We start from the raw sequence: 21,894 nt of genomic DNA, 5'->3' as shown, positions 1-21,894 counted from the left end.
AGCGGGGCTTTCACCGCTCAGATAGCCTTGTTATCCTACACCATCCTGCCTTTCCAGGTGGAGCCTCGATTACTCAGATGTGGAGGATGTCCCCCGCTGCTTTCTTCTTTTCCTTCTTCCACTCTGGTCTCTCTCCTTCTCATCTGTCTGTCAGAGAATCTTTTCTGCTTCTTGCTGCTGTCCTCCACACAAGCACACACCTGTCCCCTGCTCCCAGCAGAAGCTTTCTACAGCCACCCCTGACCTGCTGCAGAGTGTGGATATCTCAGAGCAGCTGTTCCAGCTAAACACGGCAGACTTCTTCAGGAGGAAAACTGATATTGGTCACTGATTCAATGGCTACTGTTTCACTTTTGACTTCACTTTGCTCATGTTTTTGTTTGCACATATCAAACAAAAACATGTATATTCTAAATAAACTAACTTGCTCTAATATCTTAGTTTTTCCAATGGTGTGCCTTCTGATTGGATTTTTTTTTTTTTACCAAAGCAGTTGTTCATGTCAATTTGAAAACTTCTCTGGAGTCAGATGGTAAGGCCGATGTATTTTTTGTTTCAGCTATTTGAAAACTCAAAGAAAACAGCAGACCTCTCCCATCCCCAGTTCTTGATATGTAATTAGTTTTGTAAAGTAAGCAACTGCTGGAAGCCACAGACATGCATGGGAGTGATATTTTCATCAATATGAAGGATGCTTTCAACCTCATGGCAGGGTATGGTGACAGAAATAATTCAATTAGCATTCAGAATTAGGAAAAGCGGTTTTGAGGTTCAGTGATTGTGAATCATTCACATTATGGCATTGAAGTAAATTAATAAGCTGATAAATTTGCTAAAATTGCAACAAAATGAGATGTGATATGAATAATATTTATATTAATTTATATATAAACTTGAGCAAAAGTGAACTTGATAGTACAATCAAATATGAGCTAAGAACAAGTCATAGATTTGGTCACATTGGGTTAAATAGGTTCCATTAACATAATACAGCTAATTATGTGCATTGTAGAGAACTAGAAAAAGGTAAAGCACATATTCTTAGAAAGTACTACTTAAGGGATAGAAGAGGAAATTTTTGGGAAATATTGCTAGAATATTTTATAATGCTTAAATAACAAACATTAACCTAGATAGATAGATAGATAGATAGATAGATAGATAGATAGATAGATAGATAGATAGATAGATAGATAGATAGATAGATAGATAGATAGATAGATAGATAGATAGATAGATAGATAGATAGACAGAGACAGACAGACAGACAAATTATTGAATTTGTAATTTATTACAAATTTTAAATAAACTAGAATATAAAACAAGATCTGAATAAAGTACAAAAAAACATCTATCTATCTATCTATCTATCTATCTATCTATCTATCTATCTATCTATCTATCTATCTATCTATCTATCTATCTATCTATCTATCTATCTATCTATAGGCTCATGTCCTTGTGGAGGTTGTCAGTGACTCTTTGCTGGATAACTGTCAAATCAGCAGCGTTGTGTAGGCCATAGTGAGAAACTTCTTTCTTCAAAGTCTTTTTTTTTTAAACTTGTTCTCCTGTAGCCTTTAGATTTTCACAGGATAAGACATTCTACCACACTGCAATGATATTCAAATATTGAGATGCTCCTATTATATGAAGTGTATCACTTTAAAATCCATGCCTACAGGTGCTCTGACATTCATGCCTATATTTAGTCAGCTAAATGTATATTTTTATGTGTGCTCACTGAAGACATTGCAGGATTACATATAAAAAAGAGCTCTGATCTGACAGCTGCCTACCCTGACCAACACTGTTGAAGTTGTTTGTCTGCCAACTGCAACAGGAAGCCAAACATCTCCTGCAGTCTACATCAGTTCCTACAAATGATCGGATCTATAGTGTGTAAGTCACTGTTGCAGCAACAGCTCTAAAAATAGCACGAACGGAGCCAAAGGCGTGTTGCATGTTTTTTTCTAAAACCAGTCAGGTCCGAGCGTTGCGGGTTGGCCCCAGCAGGTATGATATCAAAGCCAAGAAGTGTTTTGATTCTGGCGGCCAGCTGGTGATGCCGGGAGACGGCAAGGTCGTCTGGGTTACGGATTGAATGCAGCAGTTTGTGGCGCTGCCTTCACTGTTTATCTGTTTGTTGTCAGGCGGGTCCATCTGGCGGACGACAGAAGGATTGCTCATGTAGAGAAGCAATGTTTTCCCCTTTTTTAAAATTAGTTGCAACTCTCGCCTTTATCTGCTGTGCTATGTCCCCCCTTGAGCCATTTCATGACACACTTTCCTGCTGTGTTCAGTCCGGACGAGAGGAAATGTTTGCAGAAACGCTACAACCAAGGCAGGTCGCTACAACGAAAACAAACTTTTTTCCCCCCCCTCCTTATGTCGAGCTGTGTTTTAAATTATTTTGTTGTCACAGTTATACTTGTTCTCTTCCCTTAAACACAGCGCATACGTGTGTGTGTGTGTGTGTGTGGGTGTGTGGGTGTGTGTGCGTGTGTGTCGCTGTGTTTATGAGCGGTACTGCCCACCCACGGAGCTCATCAGCTCTCACCGGAGTGCGTGGAACTCAAGCCCCCGGCCCGGCCGTCGAAGAATAACCGTCGTTAAATATTCATCCTCGGTTCCCAGTGCCACACGTCTCCTCCCCGCAGCCCGGCCCCTGCTGCTTTGAGCTCATGCCAGAGGAGCAGAAAATAAATTGGTAGCGTGTTGGCAATTAGGATTAGGAAAATATAAAAGGAACTTTTTTTTCCCCTTAATTCTCCTTTTAACCTATTGCCTAAGAGGATGGAGAAACGTGACTACGGAGCACCGGTGACGTCAAGACTTCCAGAGGTAGGTGTTCGGGAGCATGGATCTCACTACAACCTACACACAAGCATGCGCTGTCTACAGATGGTTACACACTCTAATAACCTTCTGTCCTGCAAAAATAATGTTTAGAACAAGAAAGAAAGAAAAAAAAAAAAAAAATATATATATATATATATATCATTTCGCCATAAATCAGCCACAAGCAGCTCCTTGCAAAAAGAATCAGAAGAGTTGTCCAATACTCAACTCAACTGCAAATAAAAAAAAATACTGAAAAAGTATTGCTGGTCTTCTTCAGAAGACCATCAAATTGCAGTCAAACTACTGCAATTTGACTAAAATATTGACACACTTACTTGCAAGATAAATATGCATGAATTAAAGATGATGAGCAAATAAACACGTTTTACGTTTGCATGATCTAAAAAATTTGAAAAGAAAATGGTGAGAGGGAAACATTTGAAAACTCCCAATTAAAACTGAAGTTCTTTTGACTAATTATGCTGGGTTCTGCTAACCTCTGAAGTTAGAACTTGTGTCTGGGAATAACACCAAACCAACCATAATGTGTTCCAGTTCCAAATTGGAAGCTGGTGGAATTTGATAATTGATAAGTTGAGTGACCATGCTAGCTATGTGCTGTCCTACAGTTGGACTTAAAACATCAGCAACATGGAATCATCATAAGAGGATGTATTGTGCAATGTATTTAAGATTTAAGGTGATACAATGATTCAAAACGTGTTTTGTATTGGCTGTAAACCACATCAGTGTACAAGCATTCTTATTAAATTCTGAAGTCTGACTTATTTGGAATTCTGACATCATTGTGCCTGTCTGGTAATTACGCTTATCAAAAATGTATAAATTGACTTTTTTTAAGTAAAAATGGAAACAAAAAAAAAGTAAGTTCCTTCAATTTTGCAGTGTCAGTGAATATAATGTTGGTTTTTTTTTTTTTTTTTTACATATATTTGACATAACTTATGATAATAACAAAGTCCAAGTTTTGAAAGCATGGTAAACATTCACAAGGCAAGCATGATGATATGGCACTCATTAAGAAAAGTTTGAGAACCACCGTTTCACCAACAACAAATTAAGAATGCTGCAGGAGTTGAACTTCTCCACTAGATAGCAGCAGATTGCTGTGTGTGTGGGGGGGTGGGCGTGGGTGTGTGTGTGTGGAGTGGGGGGGAGATATCTCAGTTTGTGAGTTAACTGCCTGAGATGATCTCTTACTTCTCCCAAGGATCTGAATGCTTTTGATGAGAATCATCATGTTCACCTCTGTTGTAAATCTGCTGTGTTCTCTCAGGCGTGTCTTGGGGTCTATTTGCTGTTTCCTCTTTACAAATTCTATCTAAACTTGGAGGACCACCTGTCAACACCAATTGTTTTGGGAAAGGAGGAGACTGGCTGCCTACATTTGATCAGTTCTTTTCATTTTCTTGATCACCATGTGAGCCGCTAGACACAAAATTGTGGGGAAAGGAATACATATTTTTGTGTAATATTAAGTCTTTTGAATGTCTTTGTGAAGCCTTGTGCACACATGCATAGACATTGACGTGTGCTCTATGCTGGTTGGTAATAATTAGATACACTTACAATCTACAAGATGTGGATCTAGCAACCTAACACCTGTACCCTGTAGCCGGACAGAACCGGCAATCTGACCCCTTCCCTCGGGAAGAAGGATAATTTGGTTGATGGCACTAATAATCACAGCCCTGTTACCGATCCTTCCCTGGCTGGAGCTCTGTGTGTTTGAGAGTCATTCTTGTGTCACTGATACCTTAGAGGGAAGACGTCATATCTTTAACAAGTGTGTGTAACTCCCACCTTTGCCCCATTTCGTTCTTTAACATATGTCAAAGTATCCTAGCAGTGTCTACATGGCTTATTTCAATTTAGTTTAAACATAGAAAGCATAACGATATTGGGTGGGGGTGTTAGTGATAATATGGGGGAATAAAAAACTTAGCAGATTCAACAGCAGGCATGTGCAGGTGTTCACACGCAACTTCTGTCATGCTAATAAATGCAGTCTGAGAGCGTTAATTGCTCAGCATTTGTACATTTTACAGTATCTTCACTGCTAATCAAGCTTATCTTTTCCATCCCAGAAGATTAGCCAATCATGCTTTTCTTCTGTTCCTCTCTGGACATTTTGTATTATTTATGCCCCGCCCCCTCAGCCGCTCAGCAATCTCAAGTTTCACCTGTAGAGCCAGATGACAAATTAAGGCTCCTTCCATGACCTGGGACAAGGAAGTGTCTACACAGACACACACGCCTTCACATAACTACACACATACAAGTCATCTGCCCATCTCTTTTACTTGCACACTCCCTTGAGGTCACACACTGTGCACAGGATGTAGTGTTGAGTAACGGAATGTATTATGCTTATCACTGGAGGGCATGATAAAATCAGAGGAGAAGCACATTGCAACCTGAAGTTATTATTTATTTATTTATTTTACTTTTTTCTTTCTTGATTATTAAAGAAGATACCTGTGATCAGACACGCTGTGTTTGAAGATTTCAGACCCCGACCACAACAAAGGCAGGTCTTCTTTGTCACCAAAAGGGAGGAGCCAATAATGGAGAACTGTCCAGGTGAATGAAATTGTCAACACTGTCTTAAGAACTTAGCTTTGGCTACGCGTCTCTTGGAAAACGACTGAGCCACTGAGGGGGTAAAGCCTTTTCTGTTTTATCATGTTGTGTTAGGTTTTTGCATTTAGTAAAAGGTAATAGAAGATCAGTAGATAATACTATTTTCTATTTAAATCTACAGCTAGATTAAGGTTAAACTGTGCACTCTGATAAATGTAGGCATTGGTTAAGATTCAAAAACATTGTGCAATTTTCTCTTAATACTAGGTTTCCAGGGAATCAGAGATGTTTCTGTACTATTTCAATGTGGCCTTGATTAACATTTCTCCAGGCTTTCTAAAGGTCTAACTGAGTTGTACTTTGGACATTGGTGGGGTTTTTTCACTAAGTTTCATCCACATTTTTACATTTAATCATGACAGTATATTGTGTATGTGTCCTTAAAAGCAAGGTTAGTGGATAAGCGGAAGAGAAAAATTACGCTCACAGATGATCAGTTTCTGAAAGTCAAGTTTTGAAAAACAGATTTAAAAAAATCCTGATACAGTATTTATTTTGTTGAGCAGATATTGAGAAAATAATGTAGCCTGCTGTCTGGACAATGTTAAATTATTTAAAAAGTCATAGCAGGCTAACCAAAGTTTCACAGGCTCTTTATTTAAGCAAAATTGGGATGTAAACCCTTGGCTAAACATTTTCAATGCAGTTTTCTGGGCTAAATAAAGACAAGAACCGGCCAAGCTTAGATAGTCAAAAATAAGGTGGAAGGACCTGAAAGGCAAATGTCATAACTGGTTGTCTACTGAACTCAGTGTTTTCAGCTAAAACCTCTTTTGGAATCACCTGGAGGTAAAATAATATCTTGTGTTCTTGCAAGCTTTGTTGTCTTCCATAAATTTTTATAACAATTAACTTTATAAAAGAGAACAAGTAAATTATTTGACAGAGATAAAAAAAAAAATCTTCTTATCGTCTATTGCTGGACAGAAAATCTATTGATTCCAAAAACCCTTTCAGATGTTCATCGTCAAGTGGTGACTACTCTCGAGGAGGACCACTCTAAAGGAAATTAACACATCTTAAGAGAAACGTAAAAAAAAGAGAATGATGAATTGAGATTTTTGTACATTATTTTATTTCTTTGTCCAATTCAGTTTTATTCACAGATACCTGTATGGAGATTTTATTCCTGAGGGTAATGTACTCTCAGGCCTACAGAAATTTGTAGCTAGAATGTAGGGTTCTTGAATGACTCCAGATTGAAAGGTGTGGAGTCATCTGACCTGAAAGATTGGGTCACAATTGAGCATTTTGTATATTATCTTAGGAACAAGCATGTTTATATCTGTACAGGAGCCTTCATGGGGATCAGATCTGAGCAGTGTGGAGCTGCTAAGGACGGGTGGATTCCTTCCTCAAACTAGTGGTGAAGATTCATAAAGTCACATTTAAAACAATACAATTTTTAAGGTTAGTTAAAAATTTCACTGTTTTGTGCATTACTGACAATCTAGCTTTACAAACATAATAAAAATTTTGTTCTTTTATGTTTTGTGTTTAAAGGCCAGCAGCATTGAACTTTGTACTGGGAGCATGGTGTGCTTCTAGCAAGTGGTCAAAATGCCTGGTAAGAAAGATACTAAAAAGGACACCAAGAAAGGTGGAAAACCTGAACCAGAGAAAAAGAAAGAGGATGACAAGAAGGCAAAAGATGACAAAAAGGGAGCAAAAGATGACAAAAAGGGGGGAAAGGATGACAAGAAGAGTGGAAAAGATGATAAGAAAGGAGGAAAGAAGGGAAAAGAGGAGCCATCCAAAGGCAAAGATGAGGGGAAAAAAGGAAAAGACAAAGGGAAAGGTAAAAAAGTAGAGTCTGAGGAGGAAGAGGAGGAGGTACTCAGTGATGAAGAGGAGGAAGAGTTCAGTGAAGAAGAAGATTGGGAGGATTCAGAGGACGACAAAAAGAGAAAAGGGCGAGGGGGTAAAGACAAGAAGGGTGGGAAGTCTAGACGTGGTGACGACTCTGAAGAGGATGATGAAGACTATGATGATGCAGATGAGGACGATGATGAGGAAGTGGCTCATGGTAAATCTAAAAAAAAATCTAAGGATGATCGTCACCATAAAGGAGGAAAATCAGATGCAGATGTGAAGAAGAAAAAGGGAAAGAAGAAGGAGGAACCACTGGTTCCTGTTAAAGAAGTTCCAAAGAAAGGTCTGAAGAACATGTCAAAAATGTTCATGAAGTTTTCTGGCATCAAAAGACGCAAGAACAGTGTAAAGAAACTGAAAAGCACATCACGTTTATTCCTTGGCTTGGGAAGGAGGAAGAGCCGGATTGCTAAGAAAAAACGACGAAAGTCTATGATGAAAAACACCTCAAGGTTTATGATGAGATTTAAAAGTAGCCAAAAGAAGAAAAAGGAGAAGGAGGCCAAAGAAAAGGCAGCAGCCAATGGAGGAAAAAAGCCAACTTACATGCTACTTCGTCTTGGAGGAAATTCAAATAAAAGGAAAGGGGGGTTCTTTAGAGGTCTATTTAAAAAGCAGGATGGCACAAGTGATGACTTCAAGAACAGTAGTGTCTTACTAGGTAAGATTGCTGCGGCAACTAATTGGCTTACCAAACGGTTTCTGTCAAAAAAAATGCAAGAAAATTCCAGGCATCATGGCTTAGATGGCCATAGAGGAAAAACACGACAATCCAGCTCCAGACGGTTTCTGCATGGTTACCAAAACAATGGTTATACATATGGGGAGGAGGATGACGGGTATGACCAGCACTATGTAGACCAGAGAGGTTACAGGTATGAAGATGGCTATGATGGTTATGGAGTTGAGTCAGTACCAGGCTATGAAAGATATGGTCAGTATGGATACTACGAAAATGAGATGGAAGGGGCAGACTATCAAGACCTGGGTTACTATGAGGAAGACGGACTCTATGATACAAATTTTGAATATTATGATGATGGATTTAATGATTACAATAACCTTTACACCTCTGCCCAAGGGTATTATGACATTGAGGAAGCTGATTATTATGGGTACCAACAACAACAACAGGCAATGTATGGTGATGAAGCCCTGGATTACTATCCTCAAATGCATATGGGTGGTATGTATGGAGGGGAAATGGGAGGATTTCTTGATCCTCAGACTCAGTTTTATTATGATGAAAATGATCAGGGAGCTTACTATGCAGATAGACAGTTGGGTTACTCTGACATTGGGCCTCAAGGTTATTATGGGGATCCTGCTGTAACTATAGGAATGCAAGGAGGATTTCAGCCTGACTTTCAGGTTGGATATAGTGAACCTGGAATATACCAAGACTTGAGCTCCCAACAGCCTGCATTCCCACAGGGAGGCCAACAGGTCTTTGAACTTGGACCACCAGGTATGGGTAAAGTAGACAGCCTGAGTGGGAACCAATATGTAGGTTATATGAATCAAATTGGGGATGATTTGGGAGGAATTCAGCAAGGGGACATAACATTTAGAGTTCCTAGACCGCAAGTGCGCCTGTTTGGAAAAGAGCGATTAGACGTTCCTCTGCCTCCTCCTCCTACTTTGCCTCCCGATCCTGAGTTTGAAGACATGTCAGATATCCAGTATGAAGACCAGATTCCTCTTACACCATATCAACTCGAAGACATGTCATTTCAACAGCAAATGCCAGTATCAGAACCACAACTGCCTATGTTTCCTTTTCAACAGCAACAACTACTGTCAACACAACAGATAGTATCCCCACAGCAGACAATGATGTTTCAACAAGAGAATATGTTTCCCCAAATGATGCCCACACAGATGTCATCACAACAGCAGTTGATGCCCCAGCAAATAATGCTTCCCCAGCAGCAGATGATGTCAGAGCAGTTGTTCCAACAACAACCAATATCTCCACAACTAATTTCACCACAGGTAATTGTAGTTCTTGTCTGTCATTGCTTTAGTCCAAGAGAGAATGGTATATTATACCTAAGAAGACAGTACTTGGAGATATTGAGGTGTTGTGACAGTGCTATATGTAGAACACACAGAAGAGATTGGGGTAGAAAGTAATGGTTTTTCCCAGCCAGCCTTTGCCATGGCAGAGTTAGGAAACTGTGGTCCTTGAAGAGGTTGCAGTTTATTTCTATCAAATTTTGAAACACCTTCCTGATAGTAATTTTTTAATGAAGTTTCTCCAAACTGGAAAAAATCTAAATCAAGCAGCACAACAAGATTATTATTGCCCGTGGTTGTGCTAAGTCCAGCTGATTGATCTGATTGTAGGAGATGTTATATATTATGTAATTTTGAAGGGAGGTGTGAAACTGCCCAGGCTGTTCCTCAAGTAATACACTGCTATATTTCACATACGCTTTATCAGCCTAATGTTAAAAAGAAAGTATATCCTTTTTTGGTTTTTGGATTTTAACATAAACATTAATTATATATAATATAAAATTATGCACTACACATTACACCATGAAAATATGTAGTGTCTTTGTTTTTACCATGAGCTTATGCTAATATCAGCAGAGTGTAATGTATGTCTTTCTTCACCACTACAGATGATGACAGACCCAATGATGATACCACAGAGGCAGGGTTACAGCCTCCCAACAATCCCAACACCAACAGCCATGATCATTAAACAAGCAACCATGTCTCCTCTCCCTACCCGACGCATGCAATCTTCTCCGACTCCATCTCGTCGCTCTGTCATCATACCCTCTCCACAAATGCAACACCATCCTTCTGCCATGAGTTCGCCAGTCCCCACCCCTATGGCTGCAAGAAGGCAGATCCCCTCCCCACAGCCTTCCATGAGGGGTGGGCTCATTAATGCTCAAAGACCTCCATCTGTTTTGTCTAGACAGATTTCACAACCTGCTTCTCCTATGGTGTCCCCAGTTCTTCATCGTACAGGGCAGCCTCCAAAGTCACTTTCCCCTTTGGCCAGAGCATCCTCACCTCCCCATTCTCCCCGTGCCTCCGTAATTCATCGTAGTCCTCCACCCTTGGAGAGAGGATCAGTGAGGCAGCATTCACCCCTTTCATCACCCCACATTTCCAGAAGAATGCGAAGTCCCCAGCCATCACCCACTTCTGCTCGAAGTCCGTTGGGAGGGAGAAAGATATATGATCCACCCCCCCTTTACCCTGGTCATGCATCGCCACCTCTCTCTCCTCAGCTAAGTCGAAGGCCTTCGCCCTCTCCTTCTCACCGAAGTTTATCTCCTGCAGGGCCTCGGCCAGCTCCATCCTCCCCTACTCTTTCTCGTCGTTCAACTCGGCTACTCAGGGACCCCACGCCATTGGCCAGGCCTAGGGCATTTGGAAATGTTCCTTTAGGTACCGTCAGGCCCTCACCCATGGGTCTCAGAGGGCGTCCAGTGCCCCCACCCACACAAAATGTGCGCCCATTTCGTGCTTCTTCTGTGAGAAGTAATCGATCTTCTGTACTTACCATAGACTCCTCCCTTCACTCTTCTCCTTTCCATTCCCCTCTTATGGTCCACCGAGCTCCCCTGGCGAGAAAAGAATCTGTCCGTCCTCCTCTTCGCCCCATTGCTCGAGGGCGTCCCCTTAGGGCCCGGCAGTCTGTAAGAAGCATGCCTCCCCCTTCCCCTCAACCCTCCCTTAAATACATGTCACGCAGTCCATCTCCACGCCTCTCTCCTCGACTAAATCGTCAGTCCGTTGTGTCAGATCCCTATGCTGATCCTTATGCTGAGCCATCACCACAATTTGTTTACCCCTCTTCTCCCATGTTATCCAGGTCTTTGCAGAACCAAGATCTTAGATTACATTCATCTTCAACCCTTAGACCACAAGGACCCCAAATGGTGGGCATGGGTCAGATGGCTCCGGAATTGGTAGAATTCCAAGGTCCTTCAGTGCAAAGACCGATGTCTGTTTATGATCAGCCTTTGCTCCCTTCATCACAAATACTCTCTGGAGCTCTGCAAAACCAGGCAGTGAGAGAAGCATCATATGTTTCTCCACTTCAGAGACCTCAGTCTCCATATGCTCCATCTGTACCGTCGTCTCCATTGCTTTCTGGAGCCATGAAACATAGTCAGGCAATGAAAGGCATGGCCTCTTATCAAACTCCACGGTTACAATCACCATATGGACCAACTGTTGTTATGCCATATGATTACATCTCTGAGCCTGGCCCAACACCATTACTTCAAGATGCACTGCAAGACCAAACTGGTTTTTCCCCGCATCCTTATACTGAGGTAACACAAAAACTTGTTGGTCCCTCATCTCCTATGTTGTCACGTTCTTTGCAAAACCAGGCTATTCAACCGGATGCTTTTTCAGCACTTGGACCAGAAACCGTCCAAATGGTAGGCATGGGTTTGATGGCTCCAGAATTCCTAGAACCTCATGATTCTACATTGCAGAGACCGACATCACCTTATCAGCAGCCTTTGCTTCCTCATTCACAAATGCTCTCTGGAGCTCTGCAAAACCAAGCAGTAAGAGAAGCATCTTATGTTTCTCCACTTCAGAGACCCCAGTCTCTATATTCCCCACATGTACCCTCATCTCCACTGCTCTCTGGAGCCATGATGCATAGTCAGGCAATGAAAGGCATGACCTCTTATCAAACTCCACAGTTACAATCTCCATATGGACCAACTGTTGGTATGCCATATGATTACATCTCTGAACCTAGCACAGTACCTTTGCTTCAAGATGCACTGCAAAACCAAACTGGTTTGCGTAATGTGTCTAATTTAAAATCTCCCATAATGCAACAACGGAATCCTTATGCCCCAGCTGGGCCTCAGCTCCAGAGTGCTCTGCAGCAAAACCCAAATCTCCGCCAGGCATCCTTTCAGACACCTGTGCAACTCAGACGGTCCTCAGTTGTAACTCAATCACCCTCTTCACCAATGTTGGGAAGAGCTCTGCAGAACCCACAGGTAATGCAGGCATCATACCAGCTGCCAGGAAGAACCTTTATGAGCCCATATGCAGATCCCCGTTCTTCACCATTGCTTGGCCATGCATTGCAAAACCAACAAGTCCGGAGTGCCTCATATATAATGCCCAATGGATCAGTTATCAGGGTAAATAATATGTTGAAATAAATGTCTCCTCAAAGGCAAAAAGTTATAATTTCAATTGATATCCCTTTTTGTTACTCTCTATCTTAAACTCAAACAGGACCCTCGTCTACTTCAGAAGCCAATGTCACCTAACCTTTCTGGAGCTCTTCAAAACCAGCATCTGAGGATGGCTTCATATACTCTTCCTGATGGCACCATTATAGATTCTAGACAGAAAGTAACCAATGACCTGTAGTATTTTATATTAAGTTTAACAGTAGCTAATGCATACATCTCATTTTGATAACATATAATGCTTGCAATAATATTATGCACCTTTTTTGTTCAGCATCCCATTTCCCCAAACCTGAGTAGGGCTTTGAACAACCCAGCCATACGTGAAGCTTCCTACTCTCTTCCTGATGGTACCATTGTGATAGACTCCAAAGCAGAAAAGACACCCAACCTTACAGCAGCACTTCAGAATCCTTACTTGAAGAGTGCTTCGTACACCCTCCCAGATGGCACTATCATCATTGATCCACGGAAACCTACCTCTCCCAACCTGTCTAATGCCCTTCAACAGTCGTCATTGAGGAATGCCTCATTTACTCTACCGCAGGGGGTTCGGGACCCAAATACTCCAGTGTCACCAAATCTGGCAAAGGTTAGCTATAAATGGAGTTTTCTTTTCTGGTTTTCTGATGTTTCTCCATATTTTTGTCCTTGTGTTGTTTTAGTTAGGACGTAAGGTTTTGAAATATTGATGTTTATGTTTTTCAGTAATCTACTCCTTTATTGTTGTTGCAGACACTTTAACAGAAGTCATTTGTTCTTATAGGCTCTTGCTAACCAAGCCTTGAAAGCTGCTTCATACACCCTTCCAGATGGAACTATTATTGTGGACCCAAGGAAGCCAAAGAGTCCAAACCTGACAGCAGCCCTGCAAAATCCATATCTAAAAGGGGTATCCTACACTCTGCCTGATGGAACCATCATCATTGACCCAAGAAAACCAGCTGGCCCTAATCTTTCCAAAGTATGTTTTCTCTGTTCAAAATTTCACACAAGCTGTTCAAATTGTGGACTAAATTTAAACATACGGTAGAAGCTTCAGCCGGTTGAATTGATAGAGTATAAATTTTATATATTGTATTGCAAAAATATTCATAGCCATTGAACCTTTTCACATTTTTGTTGCACAATATTTTAATGGTAGACAATGAGAGGAGCTTTTACAGCTTCTGGCTGGGGAAAACAAAGGCTGTTGCTACTCGGTTAGCGGCAGAGAAAGCTTCTACAGCTGCGAATTATTCACACTTGGGACAGTGAAGACAGAAAAGGGGAAAGCAGTTCTGGTGGCTGCTGGGATAAATGAAACGGGAGAGTGGCAGCAGCTGCCTCTCTGCTAGTGGTGGATTACATGTGTGGGGCCAAGCTTCCATTCCTTTCAGCTTTGGGTGCTTCTCTCAGGCTTCAGCTTGGCTCACTTTAGATCCAGGGCTTCTTGGAAGAAGCAATATCTTTATCCACAAGTAATAAAGGTGCATAAGTTGTGGAGAAGCTTAAAGCAGAGTTAGGTTTTTAAGCAATATCACAAACCTTGATTTAAAAAAAAGGACACCACAAGTGCAAACCTATCATTTATGGTCATTCACCCAAACAGACTGACTGCACAAACGGCACTACTCATAGAAGCAGCCAAGAGGCCTATAGTAACACTAGAGGAGGTGCACAGATTCATAGCTCAGGTGGGTGAGATAAGCTGTAGATAATGTTAGATCAATTGGAAAATTTTATGTAGCTCCTATTTATTAGCTTATAGCTATTTTGTTGTTTTATTCCTGTTCTTTCACTTTCATTTTTTGTGCTGCAATTCGGTCAGCCGCTATGTTGTTTTTAAGTACTTTAGAAAAAAAGTGGTAGGATTTTGGTATGGATTAGTAAATACAGGCCAATAATCCTGAAGTAAATACTATTAATTGTGATTGACAATAAGTGGCATGATTTGAAAATTGATGTGTTGTTAGGCCTGCCCAAGACCTCTGCAGAAACTTAATACAAGACCACATGGGTAATGAATGTTGAAGCAATAATAGCTCCCAAACATCATGCAAAGGGCAGAAATGCATCAAGAAATATTGTTGTCAATGTGTTGATCCACACTCAGCATGAACTGTACCATGGAAGCAGAATTGCCCTAACTGCTACCAAGTGTGCTTGTTACTGGTATTACAAAATGACTCTAACTTAATTGTTGCAAGAAGCCATATACCTAGGTCTGTTGCAATAAGCAATAAAACAAATATGATAAATTAAAAGGAGCTAAATCATTTCCATTTGCATAATTTATCGTTTTTGTCTTTGCTCTATCTTTCTACCAAAAACTGGATGACAGAAGTCTTCAGTCTGCTGCTTTGGTCTCAAGTAGTTCTTTCTTTTAAAGACAGTTTTGTTTACAGAGACTTCATAATTCATTTTATTTGTTGTCTCTTGTTCTGCTTATTTATTTTGGATATTTAGAATGTCTTACAGTTCCAGTGTTAAAGTTTATTGACCTTTGAGAATGTCTTCTTATTATGACATTACCATTATATTACTTGAAAATGGTCTGAAAACAAGATTATCATTCATCGGGATAATTTTTGAGACAATTTATCGTCCAGCAAAATTTGTTATTGTGACAGGCCTATGTTGTATTTCACAAAGAGAGTGTAAAGGCAAACTCTCCCTGTATTTTTTTGCTTCCCAATACTGCAATTTTTTTTTATTGATTCATCACTGAAAATTACAATAATACATAAGGTTTTTTTTGCAAGGCACCATAGGTTAGGGATTTATGGTGATATTCATTAAGTTCTTTGATCCACCACATTTAGGCTCTCCTGAACCAGGATCTTCGAAGTGCGTCATACCGGCTCCCCGATGGTTCTTTAGTTATGCCTGGACAGAAGCCATCCGCTCCAAACCTGGCAGCTGCTCTTCGGCAGAATCATGGACTTCGCTCTGCTGGTCTCTACCATCTCTCTGATACCTCAGTCCTGTCAGGTGCACCCAAACCCACCAGCCCCAACTTGGCCTCTGCACTGCAGAATGAAGAGCTGCGTGGTATCACTTACAGGTGTGGAACTAGACCTTTAATAGAAGCTGGATATTATAAAAACTGACTCAAGTTTACAGTTTTGCAATGAATAGCATGTTCAGCAGCTTATGCTAATAAGGCATAAGGTCTGTCCCCAAGAGGTTATCCCGTAAGGTCTGTTGAGGATCTGCCTGTGTGTGATAAATATTTTGTTTTTTAACATATCCCCTCAGTAAAATGTTGTTGCACAGATACAGAAAGGATTATGTTACTTGCAAACGGTCAAAAAATGTGGTTGAAACTGAAACGTATAAAGACATTTACAGATGTTCAGATGTGGTTCAAAAGATCCTTGACATTAATCAAATAGCCTAACTGAGCCTGAATTCCAACATCTTTGTCAAAAGCAGATTTTTCTCCAAGCAAAGGCAAAAACTGGTCAACCTTTAGATAGAGTTTACTAAAAAAAACAAAATACTTCAGTCATAGGCAATAGGAGAAACATTTTATAAGTACTTCCTTCAAGAATAATGAAAAGTTAAAATGCAAATTTGGTTCCTGAACTATACTGGCTCATATTTAGCTAGTATAATACAAGTCCAGGCTATATTTTTTTATACAAAAAAGAACTATTCTTTGTTTCATAGGCTTCCAGATGGCTCTCTTCTCACACGCCAGTTCCACAACCCAAAACTGTCCGATGCCATCCAAAATGAGCAGCTTCGTTATGCTTCGTACACTGTGCCAACAGAGCTTCAGGGGGAGGACCATCGCTATGCTGTGATACCTCCGTATGGGCCACGTTCTGGCCACTGGGCCAGGAACGCCAGAGGTGGAGGAGAAGGTGGGGAAAATGTTTGGGCAGCCGAAAGGGTTCTGCCACATGGGACGGTGCAGAATTTGTCCAAGTGGTCTATGTACAAAGAAGATGGAATGTTGGAAGGATATTCACCAAGCCCCCAGGCTCCAGAAAAGCAGCTTCAGAACCTGGTGTGGACTCCAGGCAGAACTAGAGTACCAGGTCAAAGCTGGTATGACAAGGTATCTGTTTTCATTCATGTTTCAGTCATAGTTCAAGCGTTAGGTAAAATATTAACCAGATGAAAAGTTTTTCTTCAATGTTTACCAACTCCACAATCTATTACATTGTTATGTCAGTTGTGCAACTAATATTGGTTATATTTCTTAAATTTAGAAAGGGTTTTGTTGTTTTGTTGATCTAATGCCACATTAACTGCATATTAATTGTGTCTAGATTTTTTCTATAATAAGCATGCCCACAACAAACCACAGAGTTGTACGCTGGGCAGAGGGAATGGAAGACATGACTCAGCTCCCGTAAGCACAATTCAGACCAAATAAAAATATTTCAGATTTTCTTTCTGCTACATTCTTTCGACGATTGTGTAGTTTAAAAAAGACAAAGCCTTTAAGTGTCGTCAGGCTTTTATTTGTTACAGTCCTAACAAGTACGACGCTACTTGTTAGGATTTTATTTGATGCAGCACTTTAGTAAATTTGTGTGAAACAACTTTTTTTCCAATCTTAAGAAAAGATGAATTTATGCCATTGCAACAGAAGTTTAAGAAAACCCAGATTGTCTCTTCATAATATTTAAGAATGGGTTTCAAAGTGAAATGCGTCACTTCTAATTAATTGTGACCCTGTGTTTTCAGTGGGTTTCTCTTTAATTTCCTCTGTTTAATTTCAGTGAGCTGAATGAGACCACTGTTCTAATGAACCTGAAGAAACGTTTTGACCATGAACTTACATATGTACGTTTAGCATCTAACATGGCAATAAGCTAATCTATCCAAATATCACAAACACTAAGCGAATTTCCTTGTTTACTCTGTCCCTTTCCCTCAGACCTACATAGGGAACATTCTTGTGTCTGTGAATCCATACAAGTTGCTCAACATCTACGGCACAGACATGGTGCACCAGTATGAAGGCCACGGTCTGAGTGACAACCCCCCGTAAGACCTTGGTGTTTTGATTCTACTTTGTAGATTGATGTGTCAGTGTAATTACAAGTGTTTTGTGGTGTTTCTTGTAAAGCTTTGCAATCAGGTTTTCTTCTATATTTGGGTTTGATCGACCGAAGATCATTCTGCTGTGAAATTAAGCACCGTTCTCAATTCTTTTTCCACCTCTAGCTGGTTTTCTTTCAATGTCGCTCTATATTCCACCCATGTCCCATTCAGCTTTGACCAGCTTCCTGTTGTTCCTGTTCAAGAAAAACATCATCACAGCATGATGCTGATACCTCCATGTTTCAGTGTGGGGATGGTGTGACTCAGGATGAGTTTTGTCTCTGTTTCTGTCACACAGTGTTTTGCATGTGGGTCAATAGGTTTAGTTTTGGTCTTGTCTGCTGTTGACCTTCTTCCACACGTTTGCTTTGTTCCTTACATTGCTTATAGCAAGAGCTAAACAGGACTTCTTATTGTTTTCTTCCTGCTGTTGTAGGATAAAAGCCAAATGTAGGAGAGAATCATTATTAATTCTTATTTATTCAGATACTCCCACTTAAACTGTGAGTCTCTGCATCTCCTCTAGGGTTACCATTGACCTCTTGTCTGTTCCTTTTGGTAATGTTCTGTTTGTTGTGCTTTTCAAATTAGTTGATGTCCTTGATAAGTTAGTAGTTGTGGTATCATGTTTCAATTTTTAGAAAATGGAAAGTGAAATACTTAAGGCTTGGAAAATTGCTTCAAACACGATTGTAACATAATAATAGTTTTGAGCTAAAAGTTGCAGGTATAAAAGCACTTTTGCAAGAATACTTTCATATTACTGAACTGTATCAGTTGCAGTTGTGCTCTTGTTCTAAGTACGTCTATGTGGTAAGCCGTACTTAGAGATGCAGTATCATGGTAAGCAGGGTGTAAATGCCTGCACTCTCATATGTAAGTGATAGGCTACTGTTACATTGTAACTGGTTGGTTCCCAAGGCAGCGTTTGGTCATGTTTTTCACTGCCACATATGCATTAAACACACACACTCAGCAGACAGAAGTGACAGGCCTAAAAATAATGGTCATGAAAAATGTCTCTTTGTGTTGCAGTCATCTCTTTGCCATTGCTAATCTCTCATATACAAGCATGATGGATGCCAAAAAGGACCAGTGTATTGTGATCAGGTATGAAATGTTGTCACAGTTGCTGCTGATATGTTTTTATTAAATACTGATTTCAGTAAGCAGCTCTTAAACTGAACAAAATATTACCATTTTACCAAGAAGTATGACATAATAAATGGTATTTTTGTCATTCAGAATTGTGTTAACTGAAGATACCAACTTTTTAAAGCTATTTTTTGGGATCTACAGAAATGAGAATATCATAAAAAATATGTCATTTCAGTAAAATTCATATTATATAGACAGCTTTTTTATGCACTCATCTACCCCTTTTCAGTGCACTACCTAGCCATTTTGAGAAGAACACTCTTCTTACCAATTAAAACTCCTGCATAATATGTCTGTACGCTCATCGTTTTTCTTTTTCCAGTGGAGAAAGTGGGTCAGGAAAGACTGAGGCCACCAAGCTGATCTTGCGTTACCTGACAGCCATAAATTACAAACGCAACGTCACTCAACAGGTATTCACTGATTACTGCTCTGTAGCTTCATTCCAATTTACCGGTAGCTTTATAGGTTTACATTTTAATGAACTTTTTTTTTCCCCCATATGCATCATGTTCATTCAGATTGAGGTATTTTTTAAATTTATATATGATAACTAACATTTTCATTTTACAAAACCAGTGATGTTTTATTGGCGATGTTTCATCAGATCCTTGAGGCTACACCCCTGCTGGAGTCTTTTGGAAATGCCAAAACAGTTCGCAATGACAACTCCTCACGCTTTGGAAAATACACACAAATCTACATGGAGGAGTAAGTAACTATGTTTTCTACTCTTGCTTTTGTTGAACAAGTCAAACGATGGTTTCAGTTTTTTAGGACTTTCAAGCATCTTTCAGTAGCCAGTCTCTGCAAGGCATTGGGGCACCAACTCATTTTTGTATGTGGAAGTAGGATATACTGTAATCAGTGGTATCAAAAGCTGTTGATAGATCTGACAGAAACGTAAACTAAATTTAAATAAAAAAGTAATACTGGGGAAAATATCATTGGTAAGCCCGAAGAGCACTGTCTCTATGTTTTTAGTTAAAACCTCAATGAATTTACTCAAATATGCCATTTTTTCTGTTGTACTCAATTGTTAATTAGAGACAATTTGAAATATTTTAGATAAAAGAGGACATTTAGTCATAGATTTGGTTCACTAGCAAATAGAGGTCTGGGTTCTATTTATCATGAATGGTGTGACTAAATATATTTTTATAAATGTCTAAATATAACACCAGTTCTATTTACACCAATTCAAAAAGCCTGTTTCCATTATTTCTGTAGTGTATTACACATAGATTTAATCAGCCTTATGCCATCAGGCTAATTTTATGTTAGTTCAACTCTGTAAAGACAACTCATCTGTTGAAATGGATACACAGGGTATTCCTGGCAAATATGTAAACATGTCCCAGGAGCAGCAACGTCATAATCAGATATGTTCTTAGAGCAGTGATGTCGTGGATCCAACCACATTGCACATGTATGACCTCTTACCTAACACAACAATGTATGTTTATGTGCCATTCACCAGGGGTGTAATCAGTGGTGCCATAACGTCTCAGTATCTGCTGGAGAAGTCCCGCATTGTCTTTCAGGTGAAAAACACAAGAGCACACACCTGTACACACACTCTGCATGTCAGGAGGAGTCTTCTTACACATGAGTTATACTGAGAAAGTGGACAGGATGTAACAGAGGTCCAGTCTCAAATTACTACTACCCCACAACGTTTGGATGCATCTGTTCTCCAACACAGCTGAATCACTAGCCTGGCCGTTTCCTTCATACGCAATTCTGTTTGATTCTCATCTCCCTTCAGTGCTCTGTTTGGGATTTGTCGTATTGAGTTTGATTTCTCTGGATGCATTTCATCCTGGCCAATCAGTGTACAGGAGGAACGATTGGAGGATATTTTCTTTTCTCCATTTTAGAATTGCAACCTGCCGTGGTTGTAGTTTAGCAATGACAGTGAACGAAGCCGTTCAGTCCATGTTGGCCACGCTTCTAAATCCTAAACTATTAAAGCTGGAGCAAGAGGAATGTTTTAAACATTTTATTGCTGGCAAAGATGTAATGGCCCTTTTTCTCATGGGGTTATTTACAGCACACACAATTTTCAGTAAGCCTCATAGTGTCAAACTGACGCACTACATTAGCGACTGGGTACAATTTTAAACTTCAACAGAATCTGTGCCTCCTGCAAGTGATGGCTCCTCAATTGCCTGAGATCCAGATAATCTGTACGAAGAAAACGTAGAACATAGCACCCTTCATGAATAATTTAATTCCAGTGTGTTAGAGAAGTGACGCATCCACAGGTTGCATGACATGAGCAAAGTCTGCAGTTGAGGCAGCAAGCCTTTGGTTATCATCCTTCCTTTGATTGATTTCAGCTCATTTGTGTTTTTTAAATGCACAGGCCAAATCAGAGAGGAACTATCATATCTTCTATGAGATGCTGGCAGGTCTTCCCCCTCATGAGAAGCGCTCATTGTATCTGCAGGAGGCTGAGACGTACTACTATCTGAACCAGGTTGACTCACACAGCACAGCATCACGGAAGACTTGGGTGCATCTCAATACATTAGAACACTATTGATTAAAAGTCTAATTCATTTTAGTAATTCAGTTAGAGTAAAATTAGATATTTATTTTACACTAAGCAATATTTTCAGAAATATAGTCTGTTTTTTTTTTTTTTTACTTACACCCCAAGAAAATTCAAAAAAGGCAATATTATGAAAGTTTATTGAAAATGGGAGTATTTTCACAGCCTACTGAAAAGCATGCTGATGTACTGTACAGTATTTTCTCTGAATAAATGGTCTGGGCTCCTTTTTTGAGGTGCTGCATCATTGCAGTTTGGCATGGAGATGATCAGCCAGTGGCCCAGCTGAAGCTTTCATAGTGATACTCATCTCATCTCTGTGGTGTATGATTTATTTTGTTCTATTTTTGTCTTTGACAGTATCTTCTCTCTGTGGTTTTACTTAAGGCCAGTTTTCTGGCCAATCAGTGACGGGGTGCCATAGTCATTAATGCAGGTATTGATAAATAGGGCTGTGAGCAAGTCACAGATTGTCAGGAGGAGGGAGCATGGATTTCTCTCTTCCAGTTCACTTCCCTTTCCATGGTGTGCCTCTTTGAGAGCATACATGTGAAG

At 40.1% G+C, this 21,894-nt stretch overlaps 1 protein-coding gene across 1 annotated transcript in view; it reads left to right on the top strand.

Annotated features, from left to right (window-relative positions):
- Positions 1–7,017: 7,017 nt before the first annotated feature.
- The window catches only part of myo15ab (myosin XVAb), a 67,372-nt gene continuing 52,495 nt past the window's right edge, over positions 7,018–21,894 (top strand). The window contains exons 1-16 of the mRNA XM_032564114.1: positions 7,018–9,375; positions 10,011–12,527; positions 12,625–12,744; positions 12,856–13,173; positions 13,348–13,545; positions 15,386–15,627; positions 16,236–16,629; positions 16,844–16,926; positions 17,300–17,363; positions 17,458–17,567; positions 18,660–18,734; positions 19,105–19,195; positions 19,304–19,309; positions 19,390–19,493; positions 20,263–20,326; positions 21,151–21,264. Of these exons, the coding sequence (XP_032420005.1) occupies positions 7,069–9,375; positions 10,011–12,527; positions 12,625–12,744; positions 12,856–13,173; positions 13,348–13,545; positions 15,386–15,627; positions 16,236–16,629; positions 16,844–16,926; positions 17,300–17,363; positions 17,458–17,567; positions 18,660–18,734; positions 19,105–19,195; positions 19,304–19,309; positions 19,390–19,493; positions 20,263–20,326; positions 21,151–21,264 (6,807 nt within the window). The 5' untranslated portion in view covers positions 7,018–7,068. The remainder of the gene's footprint in view (positions 9,376–10,010; positions 12,528–12,624; positions 12,745–12,855; positions 13,174–13,347; positions 13,546–15,385; positions 15,628–16,235; positions 16,630–16,843; positions 16,927–17,299; positions 17,364–17,457; positions 17,568–18,659; positions 18,735–19,104; positions 19,196–19,303; positions 19,310–19,389; positions 19,494–20,262; positions 20,327–21,150; positions 21,265–21,894) is intronic.

The sequence above is a fragment of the Xiphophorus hellerii genome, chromosome 5 (assembly GCF_003331165.1).
Source record: "Xiphophorus hellerii strain 12219 chromosome 5, Xiphophorus_hellerii-4.1, whole genome shotgun sequence".
Lineage (NCBI taxonomy): Eukaryota > Metazoa > Chordata > Actinopteri > Cyprinodontiformes > Poeciliidae > Xiphophorus > Xiphophorus hellerii.
The sequence above is the reverse complement of the archived record's forward strand: the minus strand, read 5'-3'. Positions and strand labels throughout refer to the sequence as shown.